Raw genomic sequence first — 25,689 nt, 5'->3', positions numbered from 1 at the left:
AGCGGGGATGGACTGGATGGAGGGACTCAAAAGTGTCAATGTACCTGCAGCCTTTGTCAAGAAAGTTGCTGAAGTGGAGCGCTCTGTGGTGTTTCAGCTTTCGGCCTGCCTTGCTACCTTGACTTTGTCTGTACTTGTTGTGGATGGGTCAAAATATCAACCAAGTGAACTGCAAATTGCTTCCCCTCCTTCCATTTAGTCTGCTGTGGTATCTTTTAATTAAAGAGCTGCTGCTCAAGCTGAGTTTTATTAAAGAGCTGCTGCTCAAGCTGAGGTTTAACATAAGCATGTGGCATTTCCAAATGCTAGAAGTCCACTCCTTTGTTTTTTCATCAGCCCCAGCTGCCCACAAACTGGCAGGTGGAAGCAGTCACTGCTTACTTTGAAAAGGTTACTGCCACAAAGCTGGTTCATGTCAGCATATTCCATATTTTCTAAAATAAAAATAGGTATACCTGTTTCATATTATATCAGAAAAGAACTTCAGAGGGTAGTAGAGCGAGCAGATGGTTTAAGGAAGCAAATCAGGTAAGGTCTGGCCTTGTCAGGGCAGAAAGCAGATTTATATATATATATATTATAAAATATGCATGTGTTGCACTAAGCATGTGACACATTGGCGTGGCTGACACTGGTTCCCCACTTTTCTTTAAAAGAAGAACCAGAATTGTTCACAAATGCTTTTGAAATTTTTTAAAATGTTTGTAGATGCACACAACTGTTGGCTTAAAAAAAAAATAAATGTAAAAACTTTGGATATATGACAAGGTTATAGTTAGGTCTACCACCTAAGCAAAAATACAGCATTAAAAGAAAAAGCTAAAGAAGTAGATCTAACTCCCTATATACCAGAGACACCGCTAGCACTTGTTTATGACTATATCTGTATAAATCTTGCTGCACTGTCTTCTCAAATAACAAATGCATGTTTGTAGAATTTATATGGCACATGGATGCAGCTTTTTTCTTTTGTTTGGGCCAGCTTCCAATAATTCTGACTAATCTCATTAAAATCAGGTAACTTGCCATTGATGAACATAGAATAGGCTCTTAGGAGTTGTCTTGCAGTCTGAGTTCTTTGGTCTGGAGACCTGTGGATCGAGCTCAGGGCATGCTACACGGACTGGCAGTGGCTCTCTAGCGAGTTCTTCCTAGCTGTACTTAGAGATACCACACACTGAATCAGGGACCATTTGTATGCAAAGTTATATCCAAGCAATAGTCCTCTTCGAGATGAGTTTCAGTATACTCTGTAAGACGCTTCTTTGTAAAAAGCCTTGCTTTGTGTGAGTCTTTTGTTCCCTCCCTGCACTCTTTCCTGTGTGGTCAAGATGGTCAAGCCCTGGAGCTCAACAAGGTCTGTTTGATTTAGTTATCTGCAAGCTCTTTTTGGGTTCAGTTGGGTTAAGAGGACTTGGTTACCAAATTGATAAACAATGCCATTGTCTTAGGCAGGTTATAACAAGTGGTATTATCAGATATAAAACTGCTTTTTTGAACATAAACTCCTAAGTGGAGGCATTGGTATGTGTGTAGAATAGACAAAGTTAGTCATGGAAATCTTTAACTTTGCTTGCTCTAAAGTTTATTCTGTTTATTTGTAGAGAAATAGACTGACCTTTTGTTTCTCTGTTATGGTTTGAGGTTTTTGGCATATGTGTCTCTTTCCAAGATAAACTAAGAGAGTGTGGTTTGGCAATGGAATCACTAATGTTGAATGAAACTAGAGTTTCAGTGGCAATTACTGACTGAATTAAAAGGTTATTAACTGAGTTATAAATGTGGTTGTGGTCATTCAGGGATAAACTTTGGCCTTGTATATATGCATGGTTCAAATGTTAATGCTGGTTATGCTAGAGTAAAATCAACCTTCTGAAGTAAATGCATTTCTCTAGGGTTTGCTTTATCTAGAAGTTTACATACACTTCAAGTCATGTGTTGCATAAAAAGTTACTTGCAGCTCTCAGTATTTAACTCTTTAATCACAGAAGTTATGCATATATTCATTACAGAAAATGTAGATAGATTATTTTGGAAAAAAGCTCTCACACCTTTCCCTATTCTTTTCTTCTGTTGTTACCCCTCCCTTCCCCATAATGAACACTAAATAAATGTTGGAGGCAATTACATTTGCTTTAATTCAAAAACCAAAGAAAAAGACCTTCATTTGTCACTGACATTTGTCATTGTTCTGCTTTGAGCACACATTGATGTGAAGAAACAAGATCCTCCCTAGAAGTTAGTGATATTGAAAATTATGCATGGTTTGGCAAAAATGGAGACAGAGACATCCTTTTCCATCCCAATGGAGACATCCATACTAGAACCAAGGTCATCCCATGAAACTGGTTGGTGGGAAGTTTAGAACAGATAGAAAGAAATACTTCTTCATATAGTACAAAGTTAAACTATGGCATTCACTGCAACAGGAAGCAGTAATGACTACTGATTTGGATGACTTTAAAAAGGGGTGAAAGTCTTGGAGGAGAAGGCTATCAATGCCTTCAGGTCTTGAAGCCTGTATTCTACCTCTGATATCAGAGTCTGTATGCCCATGGATACAGTTGCTGAGGAACTGGGGCTGGAGGAATCTATTATACTCACATTTTGCTTCTTTTTTTTAATAAAGATTTTTATTAAGATTTTAAACTAAGAACTAAAAAACATCAATCATTAAATACATCGGATGTACTGGGTCAGCCCCCTATAACGTATCTTTTTAACGTTCTATAATCATATTCAAATCAATTTATAAAAATTTAAAGACATCTTTAAATCTAAGCCAAGTCCCGTTTCTCCAGCCAATCATAAAAAAAGTCCCAAGTTTGATAGAAGTCAGTATCTTCTTTCTCCTTCAGTAATAGAGTCAATCTGTCCATTTCTGCACAGTCCAGAATCTTTTTTAAAATAAGTTCCTCCGTGGGTAGTTCCTCACTCTTCCAGTATTGAGCAAGCGCAATCCTCGCCGCTGTGATTAAATGTAGCATCAAATACATTTCTTGTTGATAATATTTTCTGGTATAATGCCTAACAAGAAAATTTCAGGTTTAAAAGCTAAGGATTTTTGTAGCATTTCCTCAACCCATTTATGTATTTTAATCCAATACTTTTTCACATATTCACAGTTCCACCACATATGGTAAAAAGTGCCCACATTATGTTTACATTTCCAACATCCATTTGACATATTTGGAAACATCTTAGCTAATCGACTTGATGACAAATACCATCTATAAAACATTTTATATAATTTTTCTTTATACGAAGTTGCTAAAGTTACCTTAATATTTCTCTCCCATAGCTTTTGCCGCTTTTCTAATTCAATATTATATCCAAAATTCTGTGCCCATGTTATCATAGTTTCCTTAACCTTTTCCCCTTCCATTTTCCTGTCAAGTAAAAACTCATAAATTCTTTTAATCATTTTCTCATCTGTTTTTAGCATCACTTGATCAAAGGCTGTTAGGTCTTTATAAAACCCTCATATTTTACAATCTTTAGCATATCTTGATTGCATCTACACCTTATACCACCAAGAGATATTGAGTCCCTGTTCTTGTGTTTCTTGATCTAGTTTCAGGCCTCCATCCTTATCCAAAATTTTATCATATCTTATGATCCCTTCAAAATTCAATACATTTGGATACACAAAAGCTTCCATAGGTGCTTGGTAATTTATTATACAATTTTGACTTTAACTTTTCCCACACTGACATTAATGATCTTCTAATAAAGTGACTTTAAAAAGTCCCATGAGACTTAACCTTCTCAAACCACATATAAGCATACCAACCCATTTGCAAATCATGTCCTTCAAGATACAAAGGTTATCCATTCGCAAGGTTATCCATTCTTTTAGCCAAGTTAAAATAGATGCTTGATAGTACAACATCCAATCAGGAAGACCAAAACCCCTGTTCTTTTTGGTTTCCTGAAGCATTTTTAGTTTAATCCTTGCTTTCCTTTTTCTCCAAATAAATCTCGAAATTTGAAAATTTAAATCCTCAAAAATTTTTTTATCAATTTTTACGGGAATCATTTGGAACAAAAACAAAAGTTTTGGTAGTATATTCATTTTAACAAGTGCTGTTCTTCCCATCAAAGACAATTGTAAATTGGCCCATTTTTCCAGATCACCTTTAATATCCTTCAATAATTTATCATAATTGTCTTCTTTCAAAGTTGTGCATTTAGCTGTAAGATAGATTTCCAAGTATTTAACCTTTTTAACAATCTGCAAGTCCACCTGTTCTTGGAGTCTTTTTTTCTGATCTTGCATAAGATTTTTAACTAAAAGTTTTGTTTTTTCTTGATTTATTTTCATCCCCGTAACCTCACCATATTCTTCAATCCGTTGCAAAAGTTTAGGGATTGTTACAAAAGGTCCCTCTATTATAAAGACCAAATAATCTGCGAATGCTTGCAATTTATAATTTTCATCCCTAATTTTAGTACCTTTAATGTTCTCGTCATCCCTGACATTTCTATTCAAGACCTCTAAAGTCAGAATGAACAATATGGGTGACAACGGGCATCCTTGCCTTGTACCCTTTTGTATCTCTATAGCCCTTGTAAGTTCTCCATTAATTAAAATCTTGGCCGATTGTCTTTGATAGATGCTTGATATCGCATTCATGAATTTCCCCCAAACTCCATTTGAGCCACTACTCACAATTTGCTTGAAGGATCCTGTGTGCATTTGGTTTGCCACTGTGAGAACAGAATGTTGGACTAAATTGTCAGATTCAGCATGGCCTTTCTTATGTTCTTGACAATAAATATCACATGGAAAAATGCATTCTTTTGGATAAATTGAACCCAGATTGTTAGAACTTTAAAGGTAATCACCAGTATCTTGAACTAAATTTAAAAGCAGGCAGTAGCAGGGTCTCCCAACATTTTTGTACCAGTGGGCACATTTGGGAATTTGAGAAACTGCTGGGAACATTACCTGGCTAGTGAAAAATCGGCTAAAGAGGTAGTGGTGGGGAGAGAATGGTAAGGCTACCATTCGGAGAGGGGGACAAATAGCAATACAAAAAGGTAGAGGGGAGACAAAAAGCAAGGCTAGAGCAATGAAAGAAGCAATGAAGAAGATTACCTTAACATGTTAAAAGGTCTCTATTAAATTATTTTGCAGAGGGCAAGGAGTGGACTGTGTTGGGAACCCCAGTGTAACTAGGACAATAAATCCCATGGTGCCATTAAAGCATGGCTTGTTGGGTCTACCTGTGTTAGATGTGTGGAACAGCATGGGGCTATTGCCTATCATTAACTTATGCGCGTTCTCCTTTCCACTCCACCCCAACAGAGGTTCAGTGTCTTTAACAGTTCCATATGGGAAACAGGGCAACATGCAGCTTTTCTCAGCATGGGAATGTAGCAATGATGAAAGCTGCTGAATTTTTGCAAGAAGGAGACATAATTGACATGGAGTTAGTTAAGACCTGGTGTTAATTGTGTTTCAGATGCATTTTTGGCCACCCATGATGTAACTGTAGAATGAATCACACAACTACTTGATTCAGTTCTGGATTTTCAAGGAATTCCAAGACATGTATCACTACAAAGGAAAATATTTAAGCTGTAAAACAGATAAAACCAGTCTGGTGAGAGAAGCTTATTCTATTGTTTCGTTATCAGATTCTATATCCTACCCTTTCAAAAGAGAGCTTAGGGAAGCATACGTGGGCTTATCCTATTTCATCTTCAATCTGCTTCACAATGAGGCTGATAGATGGTCTGTGCCAAAGACAAGCAGTGAGCTCCATGGCTCAGTGGATGATCTAAATCCAGGTCTTCTCAATTTGAGTCCAAGACTCTGTTTCATTGTATTGGCTTTTAGAACTGTGTTGGTTCCAAGGTAGCAAAAGTTGCATCAGTAACAGATTTCCCAGTTAAATGTAATGCAAATACTTCAAAAACTATAAGCTAAAAACACCACCACCATGCATTTGTTTAGTAACAGTGACAACCACTTACCTTCTGGGATTCTTTTGCATTTTTTCTCATTAGTTGGAATAGCCTATTACCTGACAGCATAAATATCTGTATAGCATAGTCATAGGCAGTAAAACTTTCAGTTAATAAATGTATTTGAAATGAGTACTCTACTCCCTGTCATTCAGGGGTATGGCAAGAATGCTTGTCTTGTTTTTAATGTATGAAGGTTTATCCAGAGGATAGCCCAAGTTTTTATTAAAGCGCATTGAAAGAGAACTATATAATCAGCAAATGAAAATTGGCGAGGAATGTCTGTTGCTCCAGTGTTCCAGGATGGTTGCTCTCTAGCATGAAAGCCAAAGGAAGGTTCTGTTTTCCCTCTGCATGCTCTATTTTCTTATAAAAATCTGTAATAGGTACCACATGTCTAAGGAGAGGATTCACGCAGAACATAATAGACCTGCCTTTAAGAAATTGTCGGCATCTAAAGAAAGTTAAGATGTGGTCTTTGCAGTTAGAAGGCATGATGAATTTTGCTTTAGTATACTATAACAATATTCTCTTTCCAGCATTTCTGAAGAGCTCTCTTGTAGTGCATGAACTAAGTGTTAGTTCTGAAAATAATAAAATGTGACAGATTTGAGCTGAAAAAATGTTACTGTGCAATGGGATGAAAAAATAGTCATGGCAAAGATTCCTTGAATGCTACTTCAGCTTTTCTATCTGCCTGTCTCTTTCTGTGTGGGCTTCAAGAAATAATTTATAGCTAATACTGCTTAGTGCCAACCACAGACATCCCTGCAAACTATGGTACATAAATTAAAAAAGGGCTATGGAATCAGTGCTTGAGGAGACAGGAAGGTATATGAGGTTGTGGCATGTCGCCGTTCTTCCACACCATGTAATGTCAGATCTGCGCCCCTCTCTAATATCAGAAGTGCAAAGAGAGAAGGAAGACAAATGATTGAAGGCTGAAGCAGAAAAAGCAATGGGAACATGCATGGCATACTGCTTAGGGAGATCTAGGTTCAAATCTCCTTTTAGCCAAAAAGCTAACTAGGTGACCTTGGCGAGTCACTATGTTTCATCTCATAGGAAGAATCTGTTGAACTAAAAATAAGCCTTTTTCATAAAAAGGTGCATGATTAAGGGCAGTGGTATGCTATTAGATTAAACTAGAGTAAGCCTCACTTTCATCAGTCAGAGATGAAAGTGCCTAATTAAAGTGCCTAATTAAAACATGCAGTGCACAAAAATGTCAAATCCAGATGTCAAGAGAGCTGCCATACTTACAAAAGTTGCATAGAAGACAAAATTTTGATAAGAACTTGCACATCTAACTATAGTAGGAATCATGCCGGTTTAAGAGACATTTTGCACAAAAAATAGTGTCAGAGAACTCACAGATCTTTTTTAGGTATGGGTAACACACAGATTGTGTATCAGTTAAGCTAGATGAAAGGAACAGCATGTATTGATTCAATTTGTGTGTGTGGAGCAGGAGACGAGTTATTTTCCTCTCACGAAGACCTGAGTGAGTTCAAAATTGTACTCTAATGATAATTTTCTCCTGAGACTCAAGGAGTAACATCCCTAATACTCAGAAAAAAAGATGGGCAAATTTAGAAAATAAGATTGGGACAGAGGTTGGAAATGTAGAGGAGGTGAGAAAAATGGAAGAGAAAATTGATGTTTGTGAAGCTGTGTTTGATGTTTACCCACAATACTAGAGTTTGATAATGATGATTATATTTAATGCCCAAGCGTTCAGAGTACTTAATGTGCTTTGCCTAGTTGTATCTTTACTGTAATCCTGTAAAGTATTTGCAACTTCAACTATGCTGAGGTTGACAGAGACTGGCTTGCCTAAGACAACCTAATGTAGCGGAAAGATTTTAACTTGAACTTCTTGATGTAGAGCCCTGCCCCTTAAGCTACAATTCTATACTCACTTCTGCTTAAGCCACGTTAAACTCAGACTTATTTTTGAGTAGAGAGGTAAAGGGCTGCACTGATAGGCATTATGCTATGTGAGTTTCCTGGACAGATCCAACTAGAATGTGAAAACCTATTCATGATTGATTAAAATCCCATTGATTTCAGTAGCCCTAAAATTTAAAGTTTTAGTAGAAATTAAGGACCTACATACCCTCTTGGATGCACACCTTCACCTGGATAAGGGATTTGAGAGTGTCAGAAGCTGAAAGCAATTCTCAGTGTTTCTGTTAAGTTACCATGGCCACTATTATCAACAACTAAAATTAATAGAAGCCATGATTTTACAGTTATTAGAAAAATGGGAAGCCCTCATATCTGCTTTTACCACTGCATTTAACATAAAATGAAAAAGTTTATTAAATATGTCTTGTATATCCAGTGCATACTGTTTCAGTAGCCAATGTAAGAGCTATCCTTCACTGCTGCATAGAAATGATATGCCATAGTTGTAGTGATCAGTAATAGTTTATGCTAGGACCACAAACTGTTTACCTTTGAAACATGCAGAAGTCCCATCAAGTGACATTATTCCCGCTATAAACTCCAAGAAGAAATGCCAGTGGCAAAAGCTTTGGGGAACCAGACCACAGGGAGCTTCTTGAGCTGAAATCAGTACTTGGATTGTGATCAACTGAGCTGAAGAACTGAATGAAGGATGCTACCCCAGCCTGGTTAAAGAGAAGGAATGCCTCCTGTGTATGCCTTGTACTGCTTCCCTTGCTGTTGAACATGACTTGCTTATTTTCAAGTGCAATAAGGTTTTTTTTGCATATTTGGTTCCCTTCTGTGAGCTTGGCTGCAGTTCTAAGCACCAGAGTTGATCTGCACGCAATATTCAGGTACCTGAGCTCTGTTGGTTGGCTGTCTTCTTCTTAAGACTGGGAACATGTTTCTGATGAAAGAATTCTGCATTTGCAATGAGCCTGGTGTGCAGTATAAGATCTCTGTTGTAAATTTCAGTATAGTTACCTAGGTTCTCTCAATAAATGAATCAGTATGTCATATAGTAAAATCTGGAATGCTGCTGTAATGGGTTAATTGACAGCAATATGTATGCTATTTATTTACAAAGTATTTATTTACTTTGAGAGTGGTAGAGATCTTAGGAATGCAAAAGCTCAATGAATAGATGTGAAACTGGCTTCTGTTAAATGAGGTCTTGGTACTTCTAAAGTTTTTCAATTTGAGTCTGTTGAAGTCAATCAGTGTCTTTATACTGACTTGAGTTGGCACTGGATCATATCCGCTCCTTTTAAAGACTTTACTTGTATTCAGTGCATCTGTGAGAAAAATAAATATTTACAATGTATTTTCCCTTCACCCTTTACAGAACATGGAGATAGGGTAGAAGGAAGCATTACCGGCCTATTAACTTCATGTGTAGGCTGCTTCTTAAGCAGAGGTGGGAAGAGAAAATAGGGTAGTCAAACTCTGTTATACTTCCTTTTAATTATATGCCTAGAAAAAATTACACACTTTCATAATTTAATATTGCACTGTAGCCTCAATGATCCACAGTTAATTTAAAGCAATCCTAAGCACACTTATTTTCAGTGAAATAAAAAAAACCCTCATTGGTGCAAGTGTTTCTTCTATTCCCATAAAGAGAGATTAATCTAACCCATAAAAAGTTTAACTGCAGCATTACTTATTTATTTATTATCTTTTTAATCTGCCAATAACTAAAATTTTCTTGGAATTAAAACTAAAATGCCATCATAAAATATCTAACATTTAAAATTACAAATAAAGTAGAAATATTTAAAGCAAATACAAATAAAAATCAGCAAAACAGTTATACAAAAGCAGTCCAACACCTGTGCAATTTTAACTTGTTTTTAATCTTTGTGGGATGGGTTGGTCATTGCTGTTTAAATCAAAGTCAAGAACTTGGGAGTGAATCAACTATAGATGGTGGCTGAGCTATCTTTCCTTGAAGTTGGTAATCTGGCAAACTTGGAATATTTCTGGTGTTAGAACCAGCACACTTGACCTACAGAGAATTGTTAAGATTTCCTATGAAACCTGCTGTAGATGGTCTCCTTGCTGGGTTAACATTCTTAATTTGCTGTTGAGGGAGCCTGCCTCTTCAAACAAGTAAGACACTGAGGTCCTATCTTACATATATTCTTGACAGTGTGGGGATGAGGCCCAGTTTTGCACAAGCCAGCATTCCCACCCAGAAAGTTCAGATTCTGAATGTGAGATAAATGGGGTAGAAGGAGAGGAGTTGGCAAGTGAGTCTGCAAAGTGAAGGCTAACAAACGAGATTAGTTTGGTTCTCAGTTGCTGCCTATCCTGGGCATAGTGGAGAGATGCTGTTGGACAAGGTGAGGAAGAGTAAATTCCTATACTCAGTGAGGCAGTGCCAGGCCAAACAGGTGGAGCAATTATGTAACATCAGGTGTTCTTGCCATTCAGTGCAGCAGCATCATGAACCGTCCTGAGGGTGGAGTCCAGGTATTGGGGAAAGGGAGGGAGAAGCCGGCATTTCAGTTTGAAATCAACACTTCACAGAAGATAAATACACAGATTGGAGGGATTATTACTTTGATTTATGTAACAGGTCTCATGGAAAATGCCCCATATCGCAACAAAATCTGTTAAATTCCAATAAAAACTCTGTATTTATGAGCTTTATATTTTGATCTGCTGGAAAGGAAAAGGGAGATAAATGTGCTCATCACAGTGTGAGCATCTAGGGGCTGTTTCGATGATGTTTTTCTAATAACGCCTCTGCTAATTTTACTAAGATTGAGAGCTGTCCTCAAGCTTGTGTGCTTCTTTCCCTTTTTGTGGATGTAGCCAATTGCATTGGGAGACTGTGTGAACTTTCCCATTACCTGAATATTGAACCCACTAAGCTTGAGATCCACTTTTGAACTTATGCATAGCAATGAGACTGGGGATATTCTCATCCAAGGCATGAGTTGATCTTATCACATCATCGCAGTTGGAAAAAAATAGATGGGCAGAGAAGGTTTAGTAGGGAAGCAGGGATACATACATGGATGAGGTAGGAGAAGTCCACACTTGCTGCTACAGACCTGCAAAAACATAAGTGATCAATGAGTGAACAAAACAAACTGGAACTTGTTGGTTGCTTAAGTGTTCACCTCCTTTGCTGTGACATGCCCAAATAAATTCTGGTGCAAACCACTTCCTCCAGAAGTCACATGCTGCATTTAATGGAGGGAACCCAGTGCCACATGATCATAGATTAAATGCACTTGTTTCTGGAAGGTCCCAAATTTTGTTGGGAGAGTGTATCTAAACAAACAGAATCAGGAAGACCAGGGAACCAAGAAGAACTCAGTCGTGCTTCAGCTTTACTGTATATCTTCTAAGAAGCAAAAGAAGAGAATTTCAACTACTTCAGCATATTGCCCATACTTACAAACTGAGACATTCTTTTTGTGCTAACTTTGGGTTCAGTACATAGCAGCAGCTTACACCTGAGGCATCCTGCGCCTGCTGAAATCACTAAAAATAACCCCACAGCAAAGATTCCTTCATATGTACCCAGAAATAGGGCCATGGCTTTATTAACTGAGGTCTTCTACATGAGCTTGCTAATCTATTGTATCTACTTTTCCTGTTCCCTCCTTACCTGGTCACTGTCTTTTAGCTTCTTAGAAGATTTAAAGCAGAGAACACTATCTTAATTCGCTGAGCTAGGGTTCAGATTTTCCCTCTGCAGCCTTCCCAAAACCTGGTGTCCTCCAGATATATTGGACTTTAGCCCCAGCCAGCCAGCATAACTTGTGATCAGGAATTCTGGGAGTCATAGCCTAGAACACTGAAGGGGGCAAGGTTGGGGAAGGTTGCCCTATAATGTTAGGAAAGATTGCTTGTGAAAAAGTAGTTTTATTTTAAAATATATTTACTTTTCATGATGTTATTTTAACTCTTAAAATTAAATTTCTTAAGAATTAGGTTGGTTGGTTGATTTTTTCTTTTAATGTTTTCATTCGGGAGCAGAAAAATAAATGTAAACACACAGTGAAAGGGAATTAAAATTATATTAATTGATCCTCTTATTAGAAATATATGCCCATTTTAAAACTGCTATGCCATTTCCACTGTATAGATGACAGCTACCAGGAAGTTTTCCTGCATGATTATATATGAAGTGAAGGAGGTGGTAGAGAAGAGCATGGAAGAAGTCTCATGAGCAGGAGAACTTCCTGGGATAGTCTGTCTTTGATAATGAAGTTGCTGTTTCTGTGCAAGCTATTCACACTGCCTACTTTCTCACAATACATAATTTATGGTCTTGGGGCGAGGGGTTGATGATAGCTTATATAAAACAAAACTGCCATTCATAATGACCCAAGCAAATGTAGTAAGACATGATCAGAGCTGGAAATAGCTGCAAACTATGGATTGATGTCAAGAATGTTAATGATTTGTTTATGAATAAGTGAGTCCATACTATTCTGTGGAGTTGGGGGACCCAGACAGAATCGCTGAATGGGCAGTTTAAACTGAATGAAGAAAGTTCCTGAACTTAACAAGGGATATTGGTTATATGTGTGTGTGCTTTCAGAGTTAGTTGCAAGGTATGTGTATGATTTTAATAAGCAGCCTTTCTCACTTTTGGAAGCCAGTCTTAACCCACTCCTTCCAAGCAAGACAGAAGGCTTCTAACAGGAGTCCTTATTAATATAAAGCGGCCAGTTAGCTGGGTTTTGTAAGAAAAAGAGGAATATTGCAGAAGTCATTAACAAACAACACCAGCTAGAACACCATCTAGTATGGTTAGAACACCATCTAGTATGGCTTAATGTTAAGAAGATGCTTCCAAACTAAACCCTTCTTCTCCCTTCCCAACCAAAAGGAGTTACTTTGCCCTCAGGGTGGTTTCTGCCACTTGTGGTCCAAGTGTCAGAAGGCCAGATGCTACTGAATTGGTCTACCCTTTTGATCTGATGCCCCATCCTACTCCACCTGTTCAGTGTGTCCTACAGAACCAGACATGATCTGGTTCTCACTGGCCTCTTGGCTTTTTGCTGGGCCTGCTAGCCTACATATTTCAGTGAAGCATTCCAGTCCTGCCTCTTCCAGTTTTGATTCAGATTCTTGGAATGTTGTATTTGGGAAGAAGTGGCTCCTGTCCCACACTTACTCAGGCCATCCAAATTAAGTTGCTGCCACTCACATATAAAACATGAGATTTCTGTATTTCTGTTTCAGCCCAAGAGAAATAATTATGATCAGCTAATCTCACATAACACAGATGATTAAAATTGCATTAAAAATTAGGCACTAAGCATCCCAGAATTTTTAAAAGCCTAGTATAGATTTTGCTAATAAAAATGGCTCTCCGGAATCATGGCGAAGCAGATATGCTTTTGAGGTTTATTAACTATAAATGATCATAAACTTTTAAAAAGATTATGAGCGCTAAATCTCATTAGAGCTACTTGGATGTCTTCCAGAACAGAATTATTCTCTTCTACATTAGTGAGTCAAAGCTGTGTGGACCAATGAGCTACATGGGCAGCACATTCTAGGAAACTGGTAATTTGAGCAATCTGTGCAAAAAGCTTTTTATGTATTTGCCATAATCAAGAATTGCTGCAAGTGTAACTCTTTATGTAATGCTCATTGTACACATACTGAGTTTTTCAAAGAGTTCTGCAACTTTCTTGTTGATATGTACTTTTTCAATAGATTGCTTTGAATGGTTATGTGCAAACTGGAAATTAAGGTACAGCATTTACCTCCCTCCCCTCCAAATAGTTATCTTGTAAATACAGTTTCCATGCTTACCATGCTCATGGATTCTGGACTATGTCAAGATTTGTATACTGGCTTACCATGTAGGCATCCATTTCCACACCCTGGAAGAGAACAGATGGTAAGGATATTGGTGCATAGGCAGAGCTTGGAAGCAAATTGGCTGAGTCTGGCATACTTTCTGCTTTCAGTGCCAAAGATGAGATATTCCAGAGCCAGTTTTAATTGATTCACTAAATTTGAACAGGCTGGTATCTGGAGTTATCTTGAATCGACTCATAACTTTGAAAACTTAATTTTAAAATATGCTGAAGTGAATGGATGCCTCACCATTGACTTTAGTGTTCTTTTGTGGTCACCCCTCTAATAGTACTTCCAGGAGGAAACATATGTTTGTTTATTATCCTGGCTGACTTTTAGAGGCCAAACGATTAGCAGCAATTGCTTCTGGAAAGTCCTGTGATAAATTTTCATAAACATAAGAACTGCATCATTGGGTCAGATTAAAGGTCCCTACCAGCCAGACGGATGCCTCAGAGAAACACGGAAGCAATGCATGCCTCATATTTAACATTATATAGCCTTTAAAATGATTTCCAATGATTTTATGTTGACTTACAGGTTAGTAATCTCCCCATCCATTCTTAAAAAATGTGCATTATTTTGGCAATTTCTACTTCTAAATGTCAGGGCTAATTTCTTTTCTATGGTTCTTTTTGGGGATGCTGAACAGCTTGTAGCCAAGGGTGGAATTCAACTTTGGAATAGTTTTGGGGGTCTTATTTTGCTGGTTGGTGGGGACAAAGACAAAAGGGACAAGGCCAACATACCAGCAGTTAGATTATTACCAGTAACTAAGCTTTAGGATAGGCATGTCAATTTTCAGGAATGATAAAAAGGGAGAAATAGTTTCGCTTGTCTTTATGGAGCAACTGCTTAAACATTATATTCTCTCTTGCATATAATCAAGACAGAGGTCCTGTTGGTAGGTGGGTCGGGCTTTGGGATGGGGGACCTGGACCTTGTCCTGAACGGGGTTCTGCGATGGGGGCGGCATAAAAATGCTTTAAATAATAAATAAATAATATCTCTCTCTCTGTCTCTCTTTCATGCGCATGCACACACACACGCATGTGCCACATACCCCACAGGCCTGGGAAACCCATTTAGTTGAAGGGTGGTATACAAATATAAGAACAAGTGACATTTTATACAGTTTTATACAGTTTTATTTTATACAGTTATGTGCCTTTTATATTGTTATTTATGTATTTTAATTTATTTATTTGTAAGCCGCCCCGAGGCTTTGGCGAATGGGGCGGCCTAGAAATTTTCTAAATAAATAAATAAATAAATAAATAAATAAATGCGTAACAAAATATTCGCATTTTCCATACGTCCTCCAGAAATAGTCAGCAAAGAGTGGCTAGCATAAGCAATCCTCACTGGATTCTTTGGGTTGCCGATGCTTCGCATGTATTATTTATTTAAACATTTATTGCAAATAATAAAAGTTCAAAGGAATAAAACAATAAAAGCACAGTGAGAAAAAAACAAGCATCAAGAACTTTAATACATATTCGTTCGTTTTCATTTCATTGCATTTCATTTCTATACTGCTCGATAGCCAAAGTTCTCTTGGCAGTTCACAAAAATAAAATACTAAAATGGGACATATAAACATTTAAAAGTTAAAAGCTGCAATATAAGATAAAAACCAAAATAAAATCTTGCAGGAATGTAAAGATTTATAATGTAGTAAGATTTGAAACAACAGAAACTAGAGGACTAAAACGCTCAGGAAAATATAGCTGAATCATAGCTTTTGATGAAAATAATCCATGCTAGTTTCATAAGCTGCAGTGCTCATGCCAGAACATTAGAAACAGCGAGAACGAGTTAGGCTTTCTAGGTGCTGTGCTCTGCATGGACAGCCTCCTGCAGTTTCCCCTTCCCAGGGAGGAGTCCGCTCAAAGAGCTCTTGAAGATGCAAGTCGAGTTGAATATCAGCAGCTGCAATCAGCACCTCAAAACTCCACCTCCGAGCAGCCTCTTCCCCTGAGGTGGGATGGTTAAGAGCCATTCAAGGTATGGATTAAGCCATAAGAACATAAAACACAAGAAGAACCATGCAGGTTCAGACCAAAGTCCCATCTCGTCCAACATCCTGTTTTCTACAGTGGATACTAGACCTTTGGGAAATCTACAAGCAGGATATGAGGATAATGGCATGTCACCATCATGATCACCAGCAACTTGTATTCAGAGGCCAGCTGCTTCTGATACCGAATGTAGCATATAGCCCTAAGGTTTTGTATCCATCGCAGCCATGGAGAGCCTTATCCACTTTTTTAAAAACTGTCACCACATTTTATAGAAGCCAATTTCATAGTTTAACTAGTTTTAATGACTCCTAAATGAATTCAGTGTTTTCAAGCATGCTACATGCTAGGTACACATTTCCATTGTTATAAGGATTTCAGCTAGACAATGCACAAAATGTGCTTTGACCACTTGAAAGTGCTATACAGATAATGATAGTCATGATGGCAGTGTGCAGCAATAATGAATAGATAGTAACTCGTGAAATGAAATCAAGCAACTATGAAGTCTTAAAAGTGGAAAATCATGAGCTTTTATGAACTAAGGTTTAATGACAGACAGAAATTAATCTACTGGTGCATGAGTTCCAGGAAGACGTGAATTAATAGTAAAGGCAGTGACCGTGGGCACTGCGGAATGGATTTCCTGGAACACCGAAAAACCACACCCCGAGTACATACATTAAGCTTAATGAGCTGGACTTCTAACTTAAATGGAGTGGCTTCCAGGAGCCTGAAAGCTACCTTTCACTAGTTTTTTATGCAAACTTGAAGATTCTGTTCAGGTATTCTAAGGCTATTTTTAAAAATAGTTTCTATGTTAGCTATGTCATTTTCTAAAACTCAGTTTTCTCCCTTTTGTACAGCCAACATCTATACCAGCCCTCATATTTTGCCCTTGCCACCTCAAATTGTTCAGAAGCTTCTTTCTGAAAAATATGACTAGAAAAGTATTTCTGCAATTGAGGGTAGCATAACACTGTCTGTTCCAGCAGCACATCCTTTCCATTTTCTGTGATGAGACAGATATGGACAGGTCATTGTATTCTCGAGAGATAATAGCCCAATGCTTGAGGTAAGTGGAAAAGTTTTAAGAAAACACACACTTAAGAAAGCAATAATTTTGAGGTCCAGTTTGACATGGATTTGTATTCTGCATTACCACTGTCTGTCTCCAGAATATCCAGAAATTGCACTAGGCAATCAACAGCATGTAGGTGGAAGACGACTTTTACTTGCCTCAATAAATGATAGCATGCTTTAATTACGCCCTCTCCCCCAGCAATGGTTCTTGCTTGGTGGTGGTGCTGTCATGGGTGTCTTTTTTCAGCTGGATGTCTGTCAGGAGAAGCTAATCTGTTGGGAGCTAGGTTCCACTATTCTCTCTTTCAAACAACAGACAGCTCTTTCACAAAAGCTCTTTATTTCCATGTCCTCTTCTGGCTCTTCCAGAGTCTTTCAGTTCCAAGGATCTACCTGAACAGCTGGAGACAGCAGCCTTGAGATAAACTCTCCATCCTCTGCCATCCCTATGTCTGCAAGCCTCTCCTTCCAGGCTTCACCATCCTCTTCGGAAGAGTTGGCATCACCTTGGCCCTGAAATGTACACTGAATGCTGTTGTCCCTATATACTACTGGATTGTTTTTATCTAGTGCTTCTCGTGGGCTTGTAGCTAGGTTGTACTTACATGGAGATGCCATTTGATCAAAACCACCACCACATGGTTAGGTGGTATGGCGGAGTTGTTAGAGTGTTGTACTGGGACTCAAGAGATCTGGGTTCTAGCCTTTACTTGGCCCAATGGGTGAATTTGGGCCAGTCAGTGATGCCTAGTCTGTCTCTCAGAGTTGTTGCAAGGCTGAAATAGAGAGAAAGGCCATGTAAACAGCCTCTGGTTTCTTGTAAGAAGAAAAAAGAAGAGTTATTTAAAAAAACAAAGTTGCATTGGAATAGCTTGCTTCAAGAAGCTTGCTTCAGCTGGGTTAGAGAGGTAAATAGCTGAAGATCGAAGTAGCAGCAAAAGATAAAAGTATATGGAACATGATCTGGCTGCACCTATTGTTATTATCCTTATTATTACATTTATGTCCAATAACTTGCAAATCAAATAAAAAGCAGCTTTATAGTTTTTACATGTTCTTAACAGAAGTCATAGAAGTAAGGCCTGTCTTACCATTTCTGTGCAGACAAAATTCAGTCATTTTAGACTTAACACATCTGTTCTGTGAAGTAACTTATTTCATTGTATTTATTTTATTGTATTTTATTTCTGTATTCCCCAGTAGTTGGAGCTCTCTGGGAAGTTTACAGCACATAAAATTCAATATAAAAAGTAATAAAAGCATTATAAAAAGGTTACCATACAAAATTTAAAACAAATGTTAAAAAGCTAAAATAGCGTAAATCATAAGATTTAAACAATCTAAACAGCTAACAAAGCCAAAATGTAATAACTATTTAAATGTCCTTTTTGTAAGAGGACAGTCTTAACCTAGTACTAAAAATATATTATTTGTGGGCCTCATTGGAGGCTACCATTTAAAGGGCTTGTTGCCACCTTGAGCTTCCCTTGGAGATGGCAGTCAAAAGCAGACCCCAGATTGTGATTGTACTGTCCAGGTAGATTGTGGTCTGTGCAGGGCATTGTAGGTTAAAATCAACACCTTCAATTGGGCTTGGAAGCATATTGGCAGCCAATGGAAGTGGGGCAGAAATGGTGCCAAGTGTTCAAAGCATCTGGCCGTCACATTTTTCACAAGCTGGTTTCGGAACAGTTTTCAAGGGCAGCTCAGCATAGAGTGAATTTCAGTAATCCAGTTTACACATCACCAGAGTATAGAGTACTGAAACCGGTGTATCTCTGTTCAGACAGCATAGTTAGGCCGCCAGCTGAAGTTGGTAGAAGGCATTCAGTGCTGCTAAGGGCACTTTGGCCTTAAGTGACAAAGATGTCTCAAAGAGCACCCCCAAGCTACAAACCTCCTTCAAGGGGAGTATATGCCCATGTAGCACAGGCTGAATCCTCTCCATTTGGTCAGGAAAACCATGCACTAACAGCATCTCTTGTTGGTCTGTCTGGATTGAGATTCAGTTTGTTAGCCCTCATCCTGTCCATTGTTATACGCAGGAGAAAAAGAGCTGTGTGTTATCAGCATGCTATGCCTCCAAAACTCTTCATGGCTTCACTTCCACCTTTCAGATCACAAGCCCAGCTCTAGTTCATGTTAGAGCTGAGCAGCAGTTACGTACTTCAAATTAAGCCTAGTGCATGGACATTGCATGTACTGTGCTAATGGTGATAACCCACTAGCACAACTTTTCCTTGTAGAAGCATGGGGTGGCGGGGAAGAAGGGAAAGACCATGGGGTCAGATATCTTATCTATTCACATCATGCATTGCTTAGGATGCACACCCACTCCACCACTAGAAGGCATCAGTGGACCTTGTTTGCCTATTTTGCTTGGATTAGTAAATATGGATTATTTTTTGGAAATGAAAATTACAGGTGTGGGAGCCTGCCTTGGGTTGGGACTGCAGCAGGGGGCAAAGGGTAAATGCTCAACCAGTTTATTATTATTTAAACCATGTGTGGGCGATATGTGGTCCTTCGGATTTGGATTGCAACTCACATCATCCTTCACCATTGGCCGAGCTGGTTATGGCTGATTAGAGCTGTAGTTCAAAACATCTGCCGAGCCGTACATGTCCTGCTCCTGCTTTAGATGAAGTTCAAACATGTAATATACTGTAGTGAAACATCTTGAATGAATTAGAATCTTAGAGTTGTATCCGATGCTCACTACTGGCAGAGGGGATTTCTGCTTACTGCCTGTAGGCCCCCAGGTACCCCACATGTTTGGAGACACTCTGGAGCAAATGATGGACACATGGGTGTGTATGCAGTGGAGAGAAGAGGACAGGGATGTCTCATCACATGAGGTTTGGCGCTAACCCTTTGCTATTTCCTTACAGTTGTAGAAGACTATCGCTACCCTCAACATTTGCACAAATAGACTTCCCCAACCTAGTGTTTCTAGATGTGTTAGATCGCCATTCTATCACCCATTGCCAGCATGGTAGCAAAGCAGCTGTTCCTTTTGCAAGGCTTTTATGTTTATGTTTTTCAAGTGTACAGCAGCTTACCATTGTGATTGTTTTATTTATTTTGGTTTGGAAATGGTGGTTAATGTTTCATTTTTGCATTGTTTTGTCAGGGTTCAGCAATGTTGGGCTCATGAAAAGTATTCAAACTGTTTATTGTTTAGAGCTTCTCATGAAATTTGTATAAATAAAGAATTCTTAGCCTTTGCAAATAAAGTATACATATGACATTTATGACTACATAAATAAATACCTCTGTCCACCACAATAAAGAGGGGAAAGCCATAAGAAAAATCTAATTTGTTATCATAAAATTGTATGCATTTCTAAGCATGGATGCTATTGATCAGTATGAAATGTTGCTTTTAATAAAATACACGCTTTGCATATCCAAGGACATATTCCATAGAAAACAGTGCAGTTCAGACATACTGCTTCTGTAGGGTGATATAAATTGGTATTCACATCCAGTTTACAAGGCTTCTTTCTTCCTTGTAATTTTTTGAATGGTGAGAATTGCATGTATTATTACCTGCTCATTGCTATCCTGGAATGGTGCAAAGTTTCAGAGGTAGCACTACCTGAATATGGTTTTATTTTATGGTTTGGGAACAAAACACTGGAGATTTTCAAATATTTATAAGTGCTTTATTTATTTATGTACAAGTAGAGCACAGTTAAAAACAAACAGAGTACATACACCTGCCTGGCAGCAGATCCATTATCAGTTGATGATTATTTCACACTGGATTTTCAGAGGCATGCTGCATTCCAAGATGCTTCAAGCTCACAGCTTTCTCTTTCTTTACTTCAAGTGTGTATGTTCTCAAATGATGCCATACCTGCCTTCTCCCTTTATGCACAGGGTCATTTCTTTCTGCTGTCTCAACCTTTCATGAGTGTGGTTTTAGTTCATAAGGCCCAATTGCTCAGCTTAGTAACAGTGGGTATAGTTGAGCACTGAATCACAAGTCTTCAAATCAGATGACAAGCTAAATACCCTTTTGTTTAATCAAAAGTGGTACTGCACAGGTATTTCCTTTGCGTATTTCCCCTCTTCAGAACAGTAAAGTTTGCTTTTGTGCAGTGACATTGAGAAACCAAGCTAAGGCTTGTTATGGAATGATTGGATTCTCTGTGGGTTTAAAGTTTAAGCCCATGGAGATTCTAAACATCTTTCCCAACAACTCTTAGCCCAGTTTCTCATTGCCATTGCAAAAAGCAAACATTAGTGCCATGAAGGCCAGGTGGGGGACTTGACACACTCAGATGCCTGCACACACACATTACTTCTTCACCCTTCTCCAGTTAGGCTTTATAAAGGTCTGCATTGGTAGAGACTTTTAAAAAGCCTGATTTTTCAAAGGTTGTGGGGTGGCAGTGTTGGGTAGGGGACGGCTAGTTGTTCCCTTTAAAGTGCCACTTACAGTGCAGTTGGGCTTTAAGGAAGCCTCTTTTGGCGCCAGTAGAAGGTTTAAAGCAGCTTAAATGTAGTCTGAATGGGGGAGCAGAGGAATGGTCTTATCTCTGATCAGAAATCAGGGGTCATGATGTTTCCATACTTACCTTACTAGTAGATTATTAAAGCACATGATGTCAAATTAGGGCTTAAAGATAAGGCAGGGAAGCTGGCAAGCTACCTCAAGCCATCTTACAGGACGTATTAGGCCCATCTGCCAAAGGATTCCCATCCATGATTTAAACCCATACTACTAGTTTTCAGTATGAGGGTGTTAAGTTGGGTGTCACTATTAAGCTATAATGTTCTGTTGGCTAGCTGATTCAGACTGGAACATTACTTCCTCTGAAGAAAAGATGCTGACCACCTGATCCCCTTTTCGTTTTAGTTTTGTTTAGAAACCCAAACATGGACATTGTTGCTTGTATATTAGAAAGGTATAGATATATTTATATTAAAAACAGTCTAGCAAAACTGGAATAAGTATAATTAAATTAGCAAAATTAGGTGGCTCCCTTCTGTGAACAAAAGGGCTTCCCACTTGCACAAGAGAAGGTTTGGATCCAGGCCTGTGTTCTTATATGGATCCTGAATTTGGATCTGTATCCTCTGTTTTTACATCTTGTCCCTTTTTCTTTCTTGCAATAACTTTTGTAATTACAAAAATAAAAAGGCATAGATTTCAGGCTTCTCTTTCTTGTTTGTTTACATAAACTTAAGCACTTTTCATTCCCTCTAGCACTGTTTATATGTCACTGCACAGATCATTAGAATAAGTCAGGTAGAAAAATCGACCTTCATATTTTTTGGCTTGAATTCAACCTGCGGAACTAAGCTCTGCAAAACAAAACTAAAGAAGTTCTGTCCTTTTTGTTTGTTTTTTGTTTAGCACTTTCAGACCATGTTGAAGACAAAGCTTAATGTTTTAACTCTTCGGAAGGAGCCTCTCCCCACTGTAATCTTCCATGAGCCAGAAGCCATTGAGCTGTGTACCACAACTCCATTAATGAAGACGCGGGCACACACTGGATGCAAGGTATATAACAGTTCAAAATGCATCTTAAAAAATCTGCTGTGGGAATGTTCCATAACAATAAAGAATGAAAGGGCGTGAGTAGACTAGACACTTCTGTTTTTGGAGCGCCTTGCAGAATATGTGCAAGCATCTTATAAATATGCAAATAAAGACATCTCAGGTAATTTTGGTGTTTGGAAAGTCTACTCAATATGATTCTAGGACAAGAGAGAAAAATCCCACCTTGTTTGATTGAATTTCCATTTGACCAGGTGAATTATACTGTTAATGAATGATAAAGCTGGGTTCTGCAACTTCTCAGTTTCTTTTAGGTTCCAGAAGACCTGTGAACTCCCCATTGAGATGGAGAGCTTTCTCTTGTTCCATTGGGAAAGCAGCAGTGGATTTCTGTAGCCATGCATTCTCTTTTGTAATTTGAGCAGTGTGTCTATGGTGGGGAGAGAGATTGCAGAGAGAGGAAATTGAAACCGCCTGTTATCTGCCTCTGTGCCGCCCCACCCCATTCTCAGTGGATCAGGAGCCAACTGGGCATGGAGAGTGGGTAGAGCTTTGGAGAAGAAGCTGGTGGACTGATGGAGAGGTCTGGCGGACCACATCTGCTGTGTACACTACCAGTTCCCCAGCAAGTGGACTAGAGCTTCATATTAGCATTCTTTGAAGTCCATATCCCTCAACACACATAGGAATCTTCAGGGAATGGGCCAGGTATGGCATTCATGGATTCCTCATCTGGCTTGCTTGTTTCTTCTGTTAAGAAGAAACCTCTTATCTCTGGTAAGTTGCTGATCAGAGTTAAGATCTATTCCCTGCAGTGGAGGGTGGGAGGAACCAGGGGAGGAAACTACTGAGTGATTATCCTGTTTACTTCTGAGGTTTCTTTTGCACAGCCTTGTCCTGCTTATTTGTGAGTAGACATGCAGCATCTTGTTATGTTTAATTCTGAATGAACATGCAGAGGCTTGATATTTTCATGCAGTATGAAAGTGCATTTGAGTATTTAGTCCTGCTTACGTATAAGCAAAATTGCAGAGGTTTATTCTGCTTATATGTGAGTCATCATAGAGACTTAGGTTGTGCCCTTGAGACTAAATATGCAGAAATTTGGCATTTGGGATGCTATTTGAAAATGCTGATGAGCGATTCAGACCTTCTTACTTCAGAATAGTGAAATAAGTCATAATATTTTGATCACATCTACCTTTCTCCCACCCACAGATGGACTGAGGGCTGCAAGACCTTTCTCAGACTTTAAGCTTCCCCACCCTTGCCCTAGAACTTCAATCATTTTATGCTTATGACATTCTGTATCTTAAACTAGAGTTGGCTTTGACCTGCAGCAGAATTATTTCTTGACATAACAAGCAGCAAACTCTCTTGCTGAAGAAAACTAGGTTGTTTTTTATGTTGAGCCTCTCCTCTCCTCTCCTCTCCTCTCCTCTCCTCTCCTCTCCTCTCCTCTCCATCGAATTTTCCTTTAATAAGAAGAATAAACATCAGGACCTGTATTTCCTGGTATTATAAATGCCACAACAATGAAGATAATGTTATGTGCTATCAGTAAACTAAACACTGTTAAATGATGAGGGATGGGGAGATATATTTATCTGACCTTTACAAAATTTAAATTGTAGTAGGGCAGCACGAACAAGACCATCAAGCAGGCATATGACAGTTTGGGGTTGAGGATGGGTAGGATTCTGCTAGGAAACCAGTGCCTGAGTTGGACTTTCATTTTGCATCTGTGTCCAAGTGCTTCAGGCCTCCCACAAGCAGCTGTTTGATGAGCTGGTGGAAGTGGGCAATTGAGGACAATAATTCTGCATGGGATTAGCAAACAAAAGAGGACTGCCACTGTGACATGCTATGGCTCTTATGGACTGTCATGTTGTATGAACCTGATGTGCATGTCAAACAACCCTTGAACAACCTTAAGACAGAGTACATCAGGCTATCTTGTAACAGCTTTTCTTGCTCTGCAATTTTAGTGGTGGTGGGTGCATGTTGTTCACCCCAGCTCTACAAACTGATATTTAATGAGTTTTTTTCCACTGGGGTCAAAAATGTCATGGGCTGCAAAGTTTTCTATATGCTCTGCTTTACCAGCAACATATATTTGTAGTCATGGTCAAAGTGGAAGGTGAGAAGAAAATAATCTAGGGTTCCATGAACTGGAGTCTGGGAACTAACTCTAGACTCCTCTTATATGCATATTTGGCCTCTAAATCCACATTACAGCAGAAAATGTTCCAATAGAATTTCTTTCTGCACACCCGGCATATGATCCTCTAAGGGTAGTCATAGATAACAACTTCTGCCAGTACCAAAACAGGACCAGGTTGCCTTCGGAAAAAGCTTTGGGCCAGTTAAATTGAGGTGTAGATTCCTCTATGCTTTCTGATAAATTACAGTGTATTGCAGACTTCACAAAATCTTATACATGGGAGGAAATAGTGTTGGGAAGAAACACCCCATCCTCTTCTGGCTTGATGAAGAGTATGTTACAGGTAGATGGAGTCAGGTGCTGAATTTAATTGTGGTTTGGGAATGCAACAGAAGCTGGTATTTACTTATAACAGGAGGTGACAACTTTGGAAGTATAGGGGGGCATTTATGGATCCTGTTGCAGGGTGCACTTAAATCCTACAATGACAAAATAATAATAACTATATTATTATTATGTAATTATGTATACTATTTCTAATGCTAAATTTAAAAAATAAAAAACTAAGATTGCATATGCATATTAAAATCATAATTTAATCACATTTAAAGCATAATTAAAATACAATTACAATTATTATGAAGCACTAAAAGGGTAAAAGTTAACTGATTTGTAAGCTAATTTTGACCTTTTCAGTGCTCTGTAATGGTTACTGGTCACTAAAAGGGTAAAAAGGGGGTACTTAAAAGTTGTTTTCTCTTGATTTCCAAATAGAAGTACGCCTCTAGGAATGATTAATTTTATAATACATACAGCAGGGGAACTGGATGCTATTTCTCAGGACAGAGGTTCTCCTGGGGTAGAAATGGTGTAGAAATTAGTTGCCTGTGTTTGTTGGAAGATCTAATAAGGAATAAATAGGGAAAATAATGTATGCTTGTTGGAAAAGCAGTGATTGCTAATGATGGGGTGCTTTTAGACAAGTTTTTTATGGACTTATAAACCATGCTACAGTCTGTTTCTGTTCTTGGCACCAAGAAGTTAAGTCAACAGGCTTGGCCCTTTGTCTGCATTTCTTTCCAATTGATGTTTTAAGCTCAGTTTTTGGATACTGATGGAAGATCAGCACAGGTTGCTATGAAAAC

The 25,689-nt window shown here is 38.5% G+C and overlaps 1 protein-coding gene across 1 annotated transcript in view; it reads left to right on the top strand.

Moving 5' to 3' along the window:
* PID1 (phosphotyrosine interaction domain containing 1) overlaps positions 1-25,689 on the top strand; it is a 125,570-nt gene that overhangs the window by 16,279 nt on the left and 83,602 nt on the right. Inside the window, exon 2 of the mRNA XM_044432803.1 lies at positions 22,237-22,383. Coding sequence (XP_044288738.1) covers positions 22,237-22,383 — 147 coding nt within the window. The remainder of the gene's footprint in view (positions 1-22,236; positions 22,384-25,689) is intronic.

Source organism: Varanus komodoensis, unplaced genomic scaffold (assembly GCF_004798865.1).
Source record: "Varanus komodoensis strain SLA01 unplaced genomic scaffold, ASM479886v1 scaffold25, whole genome shotgun sequence".
NCBI classification, from domain to species: Eukaryota; Metazoa; Chordata; class Lepidosauria; order Squamata; family Varanidae; genus Varanus; species Varanus komodoensis.
This window is presented reverse-complemented; position numbering and strand designations above follow the sequence as displayed.